Genomic DNA, 14,883 nt, shown 5'->3' with positions numbered 1-14,883 from the left:
GACAGGAGAAAGAAGTCTTGAGTTATGTTGTGTGGTGGCTAATATGGAGTGTTTACACTGACTTTCTTGTGTAACAAAAATCGTTTGAAATGTGGCCTCAAAGAAGGAAAAGCTATTAAACTAAACTGTATTGTTAACCTTTTGTACCAACTGAAAACCGTTTTAAATTTCAGAATTATGACTTAAATTTTTCATTAAATTCTAAAAAGGTTAAAATTAAAATATAAACATAGAAACCCTGCAACTTGCTTGCTTTGGTTTGAAAAACTAAATTGTGTCTGCTACAATGGTGGTTAATTTGTTTTGGACCTACTTCTTGGAACTTTGTCTTTTTTCCAGCTCTCCATTTTTTCTGGTAAGTAATGTTTCTTCTGGACTAGTATAAAATGGGAGGAAATTGATCCTCTAATGAAAGAAAGTATTAATAGTTAACTGCTAAATACAATATGTAAGTTAAATCTGTGTTCTTTCAAAAGGCATGGTTAATGCGATATTCTTTGAAAAGGCATAAGGCAACACTTTGTTAATGCCATGCAATATCCAAATTTTGGTATGTGGAAATATGCAAAAAAGACTTCTCCTTTTTTTCGTTTCTTACAAAATAAAGATATAAATTATAGGAATTACTTTTCAAATTAAGACCAGCAGAATTCTGAAGGTCTGCTAGCTATTTCTGAGGAGTATGTAGACAGTAAGTAAAAGCATGTATCCAAAGTATTTTTCCCCACATGCTGTTTGTATGATGGATTGAATGTGGAAACTCTTCTATGCTAGTGAACATGAAACTGTTTGAGTCTTTGACAATACAGTAGAAGCCTGTAGCACAATGGAATATCCAGCAGAAAATGGACTTAAAAAAAAAAACAAAAACCGAAAAACAAAGCAACACAGTGTTAGTTTTTGGTGTGGCACAGAAAGGTCCCAGTAAACTTTCTCTGTCCTTTGTTTTCCAGTTTGAAGCTGCATGGGTGTTGACAAATATTGCCTCGGGAAATTCCCTTCAAACTCGAATAGTGATCCAAGCAGGAGCCGTCCCCATCTTCATAGAGCTGCTTAGTTCTGAGTTTGAAGATGTACAGGAACAGGTAGAGATTAAGAATTTTTTTTTTTTTTTTAACAAAGAGGTGTACAAGACTAATAAAAGTCCTGTTGCTTTAGAGGAAAGTATATTGTTTGGCAGTTTTGCACAAGAGTCCATTTCTACCTCGCCTGAGTTTAAGATGCAAGTGTTACTTTTTTGTTTTTCTGGAAATATGTTTAACTACAGCCAATGTGGTAATGCATTTTGATCTCTACCGAGTCAATGTTTTTCAGCTTACTGAGGAATTCAAGAAACCTTGTTTAAAAATCACTTTAGAGTTGGAAAGATATGTGTGTTACTCCTGAAGATAAAACAATACGGGAATCAGTTCTCATGAAATGTAGGAAAAGAAGTCAAAAGTGTAATTAAGCATGCTGTAGGTCGGTTGGATGTTGTCAGAAAAAGGTGGTGAAGCAATGTAGTTTACTAAGCTGATGGTTTTTACTGTGGGAGTCGGGCTGACATGAAAGAATAGATGTGATCTTTATCCATAAATTCAGCTTGAATGCCTTCCTTACAAATTAGATTAATATCCTTTAAGGCCCAAAGGGGTTAGTATAAAGCACAAACCAAACACTTGACTAAGTAATTTCCACTTGAGGGCCATAACTCATGTTTGAACTATGTAGGATTTTTAAAAGACATCTAATCTTGCTTTAAGTACTTAAGATGGTGAAATATTAATCATATTGAAGAACAGATTTTCAGCAATTCATAATTGTAGCTTTTACATATATATATCTCTATAAATTTGTCTAGCTTTGGGTCCAGGTGTTAGCTCTGTTTTCTTTCCTATAGCTTATAATAGATGATAGTTTAAGCTTTTCTTGGGCAAATTAAGTTAAAATCTGAATTCTTATTAAGGATATTTCTTTTTTTGTGTGTGTGTGATCCTTTTCTGAACGTTTATTTGTTTCAGTATCTTTTTGCGGTGGTGAAATAACGAGCACTGGTTATTCCAAGTAGTGTTGCTCCATCAATGCTGTTTGCAGAGGTGGTACCTAATATTAACTTCGACTTGATTCTTCCCTGCGTAAATATCCAAGATGTCTTTGAGGGCTCTTTTGCCACAGAGGCTTGCTGTGAGCTCAGGTTAAGCTGATTATCCAGTGTGATCCATTGTTCTTTGCAGAGTCACTGACTTCCAGGGCTCAGTTCTCCATCCTGTGAGTGTGCCCTCTATTCTGTCTTCCTAGATGTCTGACCTTGCATTTGGCTGTATTGAGATGCATGATTGGAAGAGTCCAACTCATAAGTATTGGATCGCTTTGTGTAACTTGCTGTTCTATCTTACAGCTGGCACAGAGTGTGCCACCTGTACTTAAGGTTGCCTAACATTTTACACAAGACAGACACGTTTTTCCAGCTGCTTGTAGCTTTCCACTCTGTAACTTTCAGTTTGCAATGGCCTGTCTCAGGCTGAATAATTTTGGCAAAAGTGTTTAAAGAAAGTTTGGTTGCCCCAGAAAATTATGTTCAAGGTAATAAGTATTTTTTGTCATTTTTTAATCTTTCTTTGAGGAAACACCTTTTTTTTTTTTTTTTTTTGTTTCAGAAACTAGAAATGTGATGGGGAGCTTCCTGAAATGGTAGAGATGCCATATTCTGCCTGTGTGAAAATCAGTGCAGACTTAGCTATATGATAGAAAAACTAATTTTTAGAGCCTGTTTTTAGGGGGGTGGCATTACTTTACAAATTCAGCCATCACTTGTAAAGTGCTGTTCCTGCGGAATGGTTGGTGCACTGAGTGTAGTAAGGGCTACTACATTTTTTACTTCTAATGGTCTCTTGTGTAAGAGCTAACTTTTTATTAGGTTGTTAGTGTCATCCTTGCTGATGTTCAGAGAGCATGTGGGAAGATCCAACCTGCTTTAGAATGAGTTGTGCAGCTTTCAGCCTTCAGATGTGTGTGAATTAACAGAAGAACTTGGGGGGGGTCACAGTTAAGTTCCTCTCTGACTCTAATAAACTGATATATTAAAGTTCAGATTGCAGGCAGAATCAGTTATAGCTACTGGAAAATATTATTCTGCACAGTTCAGGTGTTGAGTCCATGATCTGTCTGTCATCAGTAAGTCTCTGACTACAAGTACAAAATTGCTTTTTGTAGTGAACTGCTAGAGAAGCTAATGCTGCAATGTTACCTACACCTTTTCATAATGGATTTCTGTGCTGCAGGTGTAGAGGTTGCAGCCCTGCTTAACTGCTGACTTTTGGTTTAATTCAGGTCAGCTTAGAAAAAAAAACAAAACCCTGCTCTTTCTGACAGCTTTTAAAAAGAAAAAAGAATCCTTCACTGTAACATATAATAAAATAAAAACTAAAGGCATTAGGCATATACATGTTAGCTCTTGTACTTCTGCATTTTCTGCATTACAGAAGAGCACTAAGTACACAACTGCACACTGTTTTTCCTAATAACTCTCATCTCATTTTGCATGTGTATGGATCATTGCCCTAGTTACAGATCAGTGAGTAGTAAAGGAAGCTTTTAATTGTTACACTGTGCACTTTTTGTTAAAGTTGGAACACATTGTAGTAGATGGAAAAAGGCAGAGATTCTTATGATTAAGGAGGTTGCAGCTTTCTGAGATAAATGTATCTGCCACATAGTGTCTAATGCTGTAAAATTTGCTTATATCAGTTTTCAGTGAGTGGATACTAGTTATGTCTTTTTTGAATGCTCTGTGTAAATATTTAATTCCTTTTTGTAGTTACATGTAACTTGGCACATTTGCAAGTGACTTTTGCAATTAGATTTGCTTTTTGAATGGTTCTGGTTCTGGATATCTCAGGCTAGATTTCCAAAATTGGAGGATTGACCATTTTGGCCATAATTCTCTCCCCTGTAATCATCCTTTGATTCTTATATTGTCTCACAGGAGAACTGTGAAGATGATTATTTTTCAATCCACTCTTGCAACATACTATAGACTTATAGGAAAACACAGAGAATAAAACTGTGTTTAGGGCATGCAAGCCAGAAGTCATGCATACAACCATATAGTAAAGTAGGAAGAGAAAAATGAATGTTGAAGGCTGTGTTTAGTAAATCATTCTTTACACTAAGTGATACAGTAATTCTGTAGAAGGAAATCTAAGTAGTAATACTGTTTTGAATATGTATCATAGTATAAATTGAAAATTACTCATTTTGTGATTTGTCTTAATGGCTAATCGTTATCAACTGATTTTGTCATCAATAGGCTCACACCATTGAATTTTTCTTTTATTTGAAACTTCCCTTAGCAGTTGTTCAGAAAAACATACCAGTTCACCTCATCTAATCATGATTCTTTCAGCAGTCTGTTCATATTTGTAGGCCGGATCTAATGTATTGCACTGTTTTTGCATATGCTAGTGTCTGAGTCTGGTGTGATACTAAATGGTTGGTCTTACAGAAGTCAGTGAGGGATCTTTATAACTTTATTTATTAAACAATATGTATTTTAATGAAATCGTAGCTTGCGACTTTTTACAAGATCTGTTTCCCATTAAGCTGTGTAGGCTGACATTTAATTACTCTACCATCCTTTAAACTCTTGGATTTCCTTGTTCAGGTTGTATAACAGCCTTTCTTGGACATTCCTCTTAATTAGTGGTCAAACTATTTTCCTTCCAAAGAAAACAGTTTTATTGCAGATGCTTCATCTCCATTATTTATAAAAACTTCTTGACTACATCTTTCTCTCTCTCTCTTCTTTCCCCCCACCCTTATCCCTTTTCACCCCCTCTCCATTTTTAGTATGCTGTTTTTTTTTGAGATTTAGTCAATTGCATATCTCCTAACCTTCTTCTACTTCTCACAATTTATTTTTCCTTCAAAATGCATTTAGAAATTTGGCTCCAAATTATCCTTTGGGAATGTATGTGTTTTCTGCTAAAGCAACCAGTTTGTTTTTCCCTCAATATTTTTCCATTTCTAGTTGTATCACTTCTTTCAATAACCACTGTTTGGCAGAGTTGACCTGTGAGTCTGGTATCCAAGATCTGTTCTCTGGCTTATACATCAGCAGCCCTACTAACTAGGTCTTAATAATCAAAATTGGGAAAAACAACAACGAAAAGACAGTTGAGGCATGAGAATGAGATACTTTCTCTAGTTATTTTCATCATATTCCAGTAATAAGTATAATCAGCCTAGGGGCTAAAAGAAAGGTGTTTTCTTTTTTGGGGCATAGCAGAAGTAATTTCTTGGCCCTCTGGTATCCTTCCATGTGTGTGCTAGTCCAATTGCATTTGTACATGTATGTAAGCTAATCTTCACTATCTTCATCCTAGCATTGTTAGATCTGTTTCCCCATGTCAGTAGCCAAAAGTGAACAGTGTTGATTCATAACATTTCTTCTCTACAGAAAGGCACAGGCTTCATGCACAGTTGGTGGTTGGCTTAGCTCTTGGTTTCAGTATTCAAACATGTAATGAAATACATGGTTGAGAGCCTTCAGAATCCAGGGAAATCCATCCTGCTGTGGATGGAACAACTGTCTGGGTAGATGGGGGGAGAGCAATGAATGTTGTCTACCATGACTTCAGCAAGGCTTTCAACACTGTCTCCCATAACACCCTCATAGGCACACTCAAGAGGTGTGGGATAGATGAGTGGACAGTGAGGTGGGTCAAGAACTGTCTGGATGGCAGAGCTCAGATGGTTTTTCTTTGCGGTGTAGTCTAGTTGGGGGCCAGTAGCTAGCAGTGTCCTCCAGGGGTCAGTGCTGGGTCCAGTCTTGTTCAGCTTATTCATCAGTGAATAGGTGACAGTGAACAGAGTGCACCCTCAGCAGGTTTGTTGATGACACAAAACGGAGGAGTGGCTGATACAGCAGGAGGCTGTGTTGCCATTCAAAGAGACCAGGACAGACTGGAGAGTTGAACAGAGCCTCATGAAGTTCAACGAAGTTAAGTGGAGAGTCCTGTACTTAGGGAGGAATAACCACAAGCACCAGTACAGGCTGGGGGCTGACCTGCTGGAAAGCAGCTCTGTGGAGAAGGACCTGGGAGTCCTGCTGGACAGCAGGCTGACCACGAGCCAGCAGTGTGCCCTTGTGGCCAAGAAGGCCAATGGGATCCTGGGCTGCATTAGGAAGAATATTACCAGCAGGTCAAGGGAGGTGATCCTCCCACTCTGCTCAGCCCTGGTGAGGCCACACTTGGAGTGTTGTATCCAGTTCTGGGCTCCCCAGTACAAGAGGGACATGGAGCTACTGAAATGAGTCCAGCAGAAGGCTACTAAGATGATGAGGGGACTCGAGTGTCTGTCATGTGAGAGCAGGCTGAGAGAGCTGGGCCTGCTTAGCCTGCAGAAGAGAAGGCTGAGGGGGATCTTATCAAAGTGTGCAAATATCCAGAGGGATGGTGTCAAGAGCATTGGGCCAGACTTTTTCAGTGGTGCCCAGCAACAGGACAAGAGGCAATGGGCACGCAGAAAGTTCCAGCTAAATATGAGAAAACAATTCTTTGCTGCGAGGGTGACAGAGCTCTGGAACAGGTTGCCCAGAGAGGTTGTGGAGTCTCCTTCTCTGAAGATACTCAAAACCCGCCTTGATGCCATCCTGTGCAATGTGCTCTAGGTGACCCTGCTGGGCAGGGGGGTTGGACCCGATGATTTCCAGAAATTGTTTCCAACCTCAGCTATTCTGTGAGAAGTGGAGAGTTGTCAGAAAGCAAGCTTATTCACAGAATGCACCATATAGCTCACTGTTACTCTAGAAAACTTGCATTTTACTGTTGCTGACTATAGGGGTTGTCCAGCATTGCATGAGAAGCCACTAGAGTTGACTAAAGAGTGAAGAGTATTTTACTAGAGTAAAATATACTGGAGGCTTGCAAAAAAACGCACTTGATCACTAGCAATAAATCAAAACTTACACAGTTCTACAAAAATCCATACTGTCAAGGGAGCATTTGCTCAGTTTGTATACTTGATATTGGTTCAAAAGACTGCAAATCTTAAAATTATGGGTTCTTTTAGTATTCAAGTCTGGATGTGGCTAGTGGAAAGTACTGAAATTAATTTTGTTAAGCTTGACATTTTGATAAATTTAATGAACTCTGAAGTTTGCTGGAATTAAATACCCTCTTACTTTGACAGCTATCTAGAAGAGAAGATAAAAATATTTGCGATTTTGAGAATGAAGCCAGAAGTGTTAGGGCAGTCAAGCCATTTGCATCTTGAGGAGTGTGCATCAATGGAAATCACTGAATGTTAATCAGACAGAAAAGCTGAAGACACTTGTCAGTGTTCACATGTCTTCGTGGAAACCACAGTGAAGCTTTGTGTTTGTAGCAGTGTCTGATAAGATGAGTTTAAATGAGCTTGATTTATGTGCCTCATTTATCTGAAGGCTTGAAATGGTGCCTTGAGGAAAGATATTCTCCTTGTTGGACTGTACTCTGTAGTTATACTAAAGATACTTTGCATCAGTGTAAGACTCAGAACTACTGGAGGTTAGCATGAGATTTTTTCAACATCCTCTGTTACCAAATCCTGTGGTGTCAGACTATTCAGTCAGACTTATTTGCCCTACACACTCAAGAGTAGGAAAACAGTAGAGAAGTTTTAGGACTTCACTTGCCAGATTTTCTGATGTGAGATCTGCTGTTGCAGAACCAGTCTGTCATTTAGTGTCAGAATAGATGCTTGACAACAGTAATAGCCATTTAATCCAATCCTGGAAGTAGAAACTACTATAATGGCAGTCTACAGATGAGTGAAATCAGTTTTCAGTGGGTGTAAGGGTGTCCAGACAAGGAGGCTGCATTGTTTTACAGTTACCCACATGTTCAATACAAGGAGATTATTGCAAAATCCGCCCCTCCCTGCTTTTACTGTGATTGACAAGGTTGTATAGAACCTGCTGAAATCTGAAATTGATTCCTGCCTAGGGTTTCTCATCACTGCAGAAATACAAGTATTGCAGTGAGCAACGAGCATGGCTGCTTACAGTTATAATACAAATGAAACTTTGGCGGAGCTAGCATATGGTCTGTCTCTTAAGGTTTTTTTTTTTTTCTTTTCTGGTAGCTCCCATCCTGAGCCACAAGGCTGCCAGACGTAACATTATACTTTAATTTCAGACAAACTGTTGTGACAACAGTTGTAAAATAATAAGAATTGGAATGAAAAATAAGCTTTCTTCTGAAGATTAGGTTTAGAGGGACATTCCAGAATAGTAGTAACAGTACAATTTCACAGCAAAGGACCATATAGCCTGGTACTCTCTGACTGTGGCTGACAGCAGAAGCCTGAAAAACAGTAGGAGAACAAAGCAAACTAATCCTTCTCCACAACAGTCTCCTAGTCTGTAACAACTTGCAGTGTGGAGACTTCTATCAGTCTATCTATCTATAGTACAGAGGAACAGTTTTTGTATTTTGCATCTAGCAGCTGACAAAATGCAGATACAGATTCTTTTATATACATTTTATTACTTTGCTTCAGCTTTATTAATTTTACAGAGATCTGCTAGTGGTTTTTTGACCTGTAGAGTGGCTGGAGGAGAATTTTCTAGGCTGGAAGAGGAGTCACTTGTATTTTAAAGTCGCACCTCTTTTTTGCCATCTTTTAAAAACTTGTTACTATAGAAATTTAATGCAGTTAACCAACTGACATACTTAAGTTTATTTTAGATTATCTGAGAATTTCTTTTAGATAACAAATAGGGCTTATTCTATTTGTTTAGAGGAATATTTTATTTCAAGTAGAGACAGAAAAAATGTATTTTTTTTGTGGGGAATCTAGGTATGTTCAGTTAAATGTTTACACACTGCTTTTTACTGAAATAAATAGCTGTCAACTGAAGAGAAATTTATCAAGGACATGCTGCTGTTGCACGTGATAAACAGGATTGCTTTAGTCCTCAATATGCAGCAACTTCAATTGGAAGTATTTCCAGTGGCTGTATAGACTTTGCATAGATCTTACCTAATAAACAGATAAATGTCTCTGTTTGATATGACATTTAGCCCTCTGTTTACTTAAATAATAATAAAAAAAAATGTTTCATATGCTTTCTTGTGTGGCAAAATGTCTGTAAATCACATGGAATTTGTAAAAGTCTTTTATACTTGTATAGACTACTTCCTGTTTTTTTGTTATAGCTCTTGTGTAGTAGTTGACAGTGATATCAAAAGCACCATTTGACCCAAATGTTGTAAATCTAATGAAATCATTCATTCTCTTCATATTATAACAGATAACTAAAGAAGCGTGAAATCTGTTTTCTCTTATTTTTGATCTTATTCCTCAAGATGAGTGCTTAGAGTAATACTGATGCCCAAGGGAGGAAATAGATGTCCTTGTATTCTATCCTGCATATGTCTAATAGCCAACACTGGTTCTGTCTTCTGTAGCTCTCTTAAAATATAACAATCACCATCTGAACTTTTTGAGTATTGTTTTATCTTGCATCTAAATCATCATTTTCATCTTTCTTGGTATCAGCGTTCTTAATGTGACTGTGTAAACAAAGCACGCTTTAATGGCTTCTTAGGAAATACTAATATAAGCTGTTGTACACATCTCTGAGTAGATCAAAACTTGCTTGACCTGTGCTTTGAACCAGCTCTGAAGCAGGGGATGTGTAGAATTAGTGTGTTACTGAGCCTGAGGAGATAAGTTCTCATGTTGTGGGTAGAGTAAGGTTAAGTCTGCCTGCAAAGTCTTTGGAGACATACTTGTTGACTGGTTCGGTACTCCTCTTAGATCTGCATTATTATTCCTGAATCATATATTGAGCTTGGGTGCATATATACGGAACTCCTAACCAGAATGCATTCCCCTGTTGTACAGTGTCTAGGGTCTAGTAGTGAGAACAGAGTATCTCCCACTCTAATACATATACTGAATAGGTTGAATTGTGAAAATAAAAACAATTACTCTTCTGTTCTTCATTGCAGGCAGTATGGGCTCTTGGCAACATTGCTGGAGACAGTACTATGTGCAGAGACTATGTACTGGACTGTAATATCCTGCCCCCTTTACTGCAGTAAGTCTGTTTTAATATGTTCTTCAGAATTTTGCTCAAGTGCCTGATGAGACTGAAGTTTGCTTTGCCTTGAAAAACAATTATTGTCGTGGACTAATCAGTTTTCTTTATGAGGACTTCTTTTTTAATGTACCTAAAAGGAAATGTGTTAGGAGTGGCTAAACTGAAGCTATTTTATTCTACAGTGTGTGTGGGTGCCTAGGACTATTACAGAATTATAGAATAATTTAAAATGACCTCTGGAGGTCATCTAGTCACATCCTCTCCTCATAGTAGGCGAAATCAGAATTGGTTGCTCAGCCACTTAACTAGTCATGGTTTAAGCCTGCAGGCAGTTAGGAGTCATGCAGCTGCTCTCTCACTATCCCCAGCTGGGATGGGGGAGAGAATTCAAAAGGTAAAAGTGTAAGAACTCATGGGTTGAGATAAGGACAGTTCATAAAGTAAAAGCCACATGCAATCAGGGCAAAACAGGGAGTTCATTCATTACCCATCAGCAGGCAGGTGTTTAGCCACTTCCAGGAAAAGAGGGCTCATCATGAATAACGGTTTCTTGGAATGACAAAAGCCATTATTCCAAGTGTCGTTTCCCCCCTCCCCCTTTACCCTGGCTTTTATTGCTGAGCATGATTCTATCTGGTACAAAACATGTGCTTGGTCAGTTTGGGTTTGGCTGTGTCTCCTCCCAGCTTTTTGTGCTCTCCCAGCCTCCTTGCTGGCAGGGCAGCACAAATGGTCATTGCACTGCTCTGCAACAACTGAAAACATTGGTGTGTTATTGGTGCTATTTTCATTAAAAATCTAAACCACAGCATCATACAAGCCTCTGAGAAGAAACTTAATTCTGTCCCAGCTAAAACCAGGACAGTAGTTGAATTTGGAAAATCATACATAGATTCTATAACCACACAGAGCAACCTGTTGCAGTATTTGACTGTGGCATGGTGAAAGGACAGTGTTCTGATGCCTAATCAGAATTTTCTCTGGGGTTCTACCCTGTTGTCACAAAGGCATAGGCATGGTATAGGATAGCTATCAGAAAAAGAAAACAACTTGTTACAGTTGTGGAAAAATTAGGCCTTGCCTTAGTGCATTCCTCCTAGGCCAAAGAACACTATGACTAGTAATTTCTAAGCTGTCAGGGAAATGCCTCATTTAAAGGCTTCCCACTGTTTGCCTTAATTAACCAACTGCACAGACATAGTTGTGGAGGAGTGATCTCAGATGAGGGGATGCACAGTGTACCAGAGACTGGAGCGACTTCGATCAATGTGGAAGTCCTAACATAAGAGGGTGACTTTGGTATGCAGATACCGTAAAGATGTCAGTATTACAGTACAACACACTGTTGGCATTCCTGTGTCTTACGGAGCAGAAGGTGAACCCTGCAGATGGTATGTGAATATCATCCTGTAAAAACTGCAGAAAGGTACTGGTTTGGCATGACCTGTAGAATTTTTGGTCTTACAAGAATGTAGTGGGCAAGACTTACGCTGGGACTGGAACCACTATGCACAGAAAGTCTGTGAACTGTGGTTGCTGTGAGATAAGTGACTGTTGGAAACGTCTGGGAAACATTAAAGGTGGTTGTATGTGTTCTCTAAGTTCTATTCTCAGTCACTAGTAAGCTTAACAAAGAAAAGTCTATAGTAGAGCTGATTGACTGAGACTGACGCGTAAATGACTGTTCAACAAGAGTATTTTTCAAAACTATCTACACATACTTCCACATAGAGTAATTTTGTCACAATTCCTATGCCTCTTGACTGTTGATCTGCCATGTCAATATCTAGAAAGTTAAATGAACGTGATTTTAGTGTAATAGTATTTGTTCTTGCCAGGATACTAGTATTCACATGTCTGGCATGTAGATTAGTATCCAGCCATCAAGCATAATTTTCCTCAGGATGCATTTTTATACAAAAAAAAATCCAGCGTATTTTTCCCTTCCATCAGTTAAAATGTAAGCCTGAGTTCACGTGAATGAATCAGGCAGCTGACCCTCCTGGGTTGCCTGGCTTTGATTTTGAAAAAGTAAAACTTGGAATTTTTGTTTGTTTTAGATTGCTTTCAAAACAGAACCGTCTCACCATGACCCGAAATGCTGTATGGGCTCTATCCAACCTCTGCAGAGGAAAAAATCCTCCTCCAGATTTTGCCAAGGTAAGAAATATCTGAAAGGAAATATGTTGTGAGGTGGTGGTGTCCAAATAATCAATAAAGGTGGTGAAGCTTAAACTATACCAGAAACATTTCAGAGTTGCTTTGATACAATGTATTGGCTTCTTACGAACTACTGGTTTTAGTCTTTTTGGCAGATATTCACAACACCACTGTTTTGATATTGCTGCCTCCTAGTGAATTTGTTGTTGTTCCTATATCAGAGATGCCCATTACACAGTAGAACAAAAAACTCTGCAACATGGCTGCTTTAGTGCAAAGTATGACATGCCTTAGTGGACAACTATGAGTTAAAGTTGCCAGATACTGTACTGTAGAGGCTGAAGAACTTTCATAGTGCTTTTCTGCTGACTCGTTCCTCCATATTTGTGTAGCTACAGCCCTGCACAGAAGTGCTACAGAGGTCTGCAATTTTCCTAGTACATGAGCTTGCTATATTAGAACCATTTGAGTTGGAAGGGACCTTAAAGATCATCCCTGCTATGGGCAGGGACACCTTCTACTAGACCAGGTTGCTCAAAGCCCCATCCAGCCTAGCCTTAAACACTTCCAGGGATGGGATGTCCACAGTTTTTCTGGCCTCATAGTGAAAAACTTCCTATTATCTTATCTAAATCTTCCCTTCTTTAGTTTAAAACCATTCTCTCTTGTCTTATCACTATAATCCCTGATAAAGAGTCCATCCCTAGCTTTCCTGTAGGATCCCCTTTAGGTACTGTAAAGTTGCTATGTGTTCTTCCCAGAGCCTTGTCTCCAGGCTGAACAACCTCAGCCCCTTCTGCCTGTCTTTATAAGAGAGGTGCTCCAGCCGCTCCAGACCCTTGATCATCTTTGTGGTCCTCCTCTGGACATGTTCTAATACCTCCATGTCCTCCTTATGCTGGGAGCTGAATGTAGCACTACAGGTGGGGTCTCATGAGAGCAGAGTAGAGGGGGAGAATCACCTCCTTTGACCTGCTGGCCATGCTTCTTTTGATGCCAGTGAATAGTTCTATTGCCATGTACAGAATTAACTGACATTAATAAATATTCTTGCCCTTTCAATTGTGTAACGTACGTATCTATTTTTAATGTTCTACAGGTTTCACCTTGTCTCAGTGTGCTTTCCTGGCTGCTCTTTGTTAATGATACAGATGTATTAGCTGATGCCTGCTGGGCTTTGTCCTATTTGTCTGATGGCCCCAACGATAAAATCCAGGCTGTGATTGATGCAGGAGTCTGCAGAAGACTTGTGGAACTGCTAATGTAAGAAATTCATTCTAAGCAAATGCATTAATCACTTCTTTCCCTAAAATCAAGGTTGCTTCAACAGGAAGTATAATTAGATATATCCTGAAATTTAATAATTTTCTAAAAAAACAAGATTTGAGTTTTATAATTTTACCTGTCTCCACTCATGAGTAACAGAATGGAACTTCTTCTGGCCTAGTTCTGTTCTTTCTAAAGAGATTTTCCCACATCTAACAGATGAATTTTTGTAACATTTACCTAAAACCAAGAAACAATAGATTTCAATGATGTAAATTAAAAATGCAATTAAGGCTTGTTAGATTAAAGCAAATCTGTCATTGAATTAATGAATAGAATGTGTTATGTAAGATAATGTTTTTTTGTAAAGAAGTGTTTTCATTTCAGAAAAAAATCTTTAGTTTTTCCTTCCAGTCCTGATTTTAACGATGGTGATGGGAAGATGCAGTTCAGGGGCGAATGCATATGATGGCAGAATATGGTTAAATGATTGTTTACAGAGGGCTGTATTCCTCTGTCTCATTATTTGCCTTTGTGCACGCTACATTAAGTATGTTACATAGTTGATTTTTTTTTCCCAAAGATGCCTATATTCTGAGGTATTTGTATTTTTTTAATCTCATATTTGAATTTTTATGCTGCTAAATGATATGTAACCCTAGAAACAGTTACCATTAGTTTAAAATCAAAATGTGTGTTGTTTCAGGTGACGAGTTAAGTCAGACTTAGCAAGGAGGTTTTCCCCTAGCTCATATTCCTTCCTTGAGGAGGTAAAGATGATAATAATTCAGGATGGTTAACACTTCAGTCTTTCTTTGGTAATTCTAGGCACAACGACTACAAAGTAGTGTCTCCTGCCTTACGAGCTGTTGGGAACATAGTCACAGGAGATGATATCCAGACCCAGGTATGGATTCACTTTCTCTTGTGTTGTACCCCTGTTCATCTTTTCAGTAGTGATTAAACTGATATAACCTATTCACAAGCACGTTGTCCTGTTTCTTTTGAAGTTTGAAAGTGAAAACATTGACACTAGTTGTTTCAAAATATGTATTAGTTTTCTTAGGTTTTCTCTTCAATCCTGAACTGCTGTTAATTCTTACATAATTGTGTCTGGGATTCTGATGTAGCTGTCCAATGCTCTTTGATATTTTTCTTTTCCTTTCTGTTTTGTTTAAAGCTAGTCTTCCTCTTGTGCTGAATTTTATGCTGAATGATGTAGCATGGTGGGGCTATCGAGGTCCTGTTGTGTTTGACACCAGTAACAGTGTCAACGTATTCTGTGATGAATATACCAAAAAAGAGTGGTCAGATTTTGGATAGCATGTCGCACAATCTGGGTACATTCTTGGAGAAGTATTAGGCAGTGGCTCCCACCACTGTGT

General features: G+C 38.5%; 1 protein-coding gene across 2 annotated transcripts in view; it reads left to right on the top strand.

Annotated features, from left to right (window-relative positions):
- Positions 1-14,883, top strand: part of KPNA1 (karyopherin subunit alpha 1) — a 53,406-nt gene that overhangs the window by 16,664 nt on the left and 21,859 nt on the right. For both annotated transcript variants that reach the window (XM_082774195.1, XM_082774196.1), the window contains exons 6-10: positions 954-1,085; positions 9,981-10,069; positions 12,133-12,232; positions 13,332-13,495; positions 14,327-14,405. In XM_082774195.1, the coding sequence (XP_082630321.1) occupies positions 954-1,085; positions 9,981-10,069; positions 12,133-12,232; positions 13,332-13,495; positions 14,327-14,405 (564 nt within the window). The remainder of the gene's footprint in view (positions 1-953; positions 1,086-9,980; positions 10,070-12,132; positions 12,233-13,331; positions 13,496-14,326; positions 14,406-14,883) is intronic.

This window comes from Aythya marila, assembly GCF_965140915.1.
Source record: "Aythya marila genome assembly, chromosome: 1".
Taxonomy (NCBI): Eukaryota; Metazoa; Chordata; class Aves; order Anseriformes; family Anatidae; genus Aythya; species Aythya marila.
Note: the sequence above shows the minus strand (reverse complement) of the source record. Positions and strands in the feature narration are given on the sequence as shown.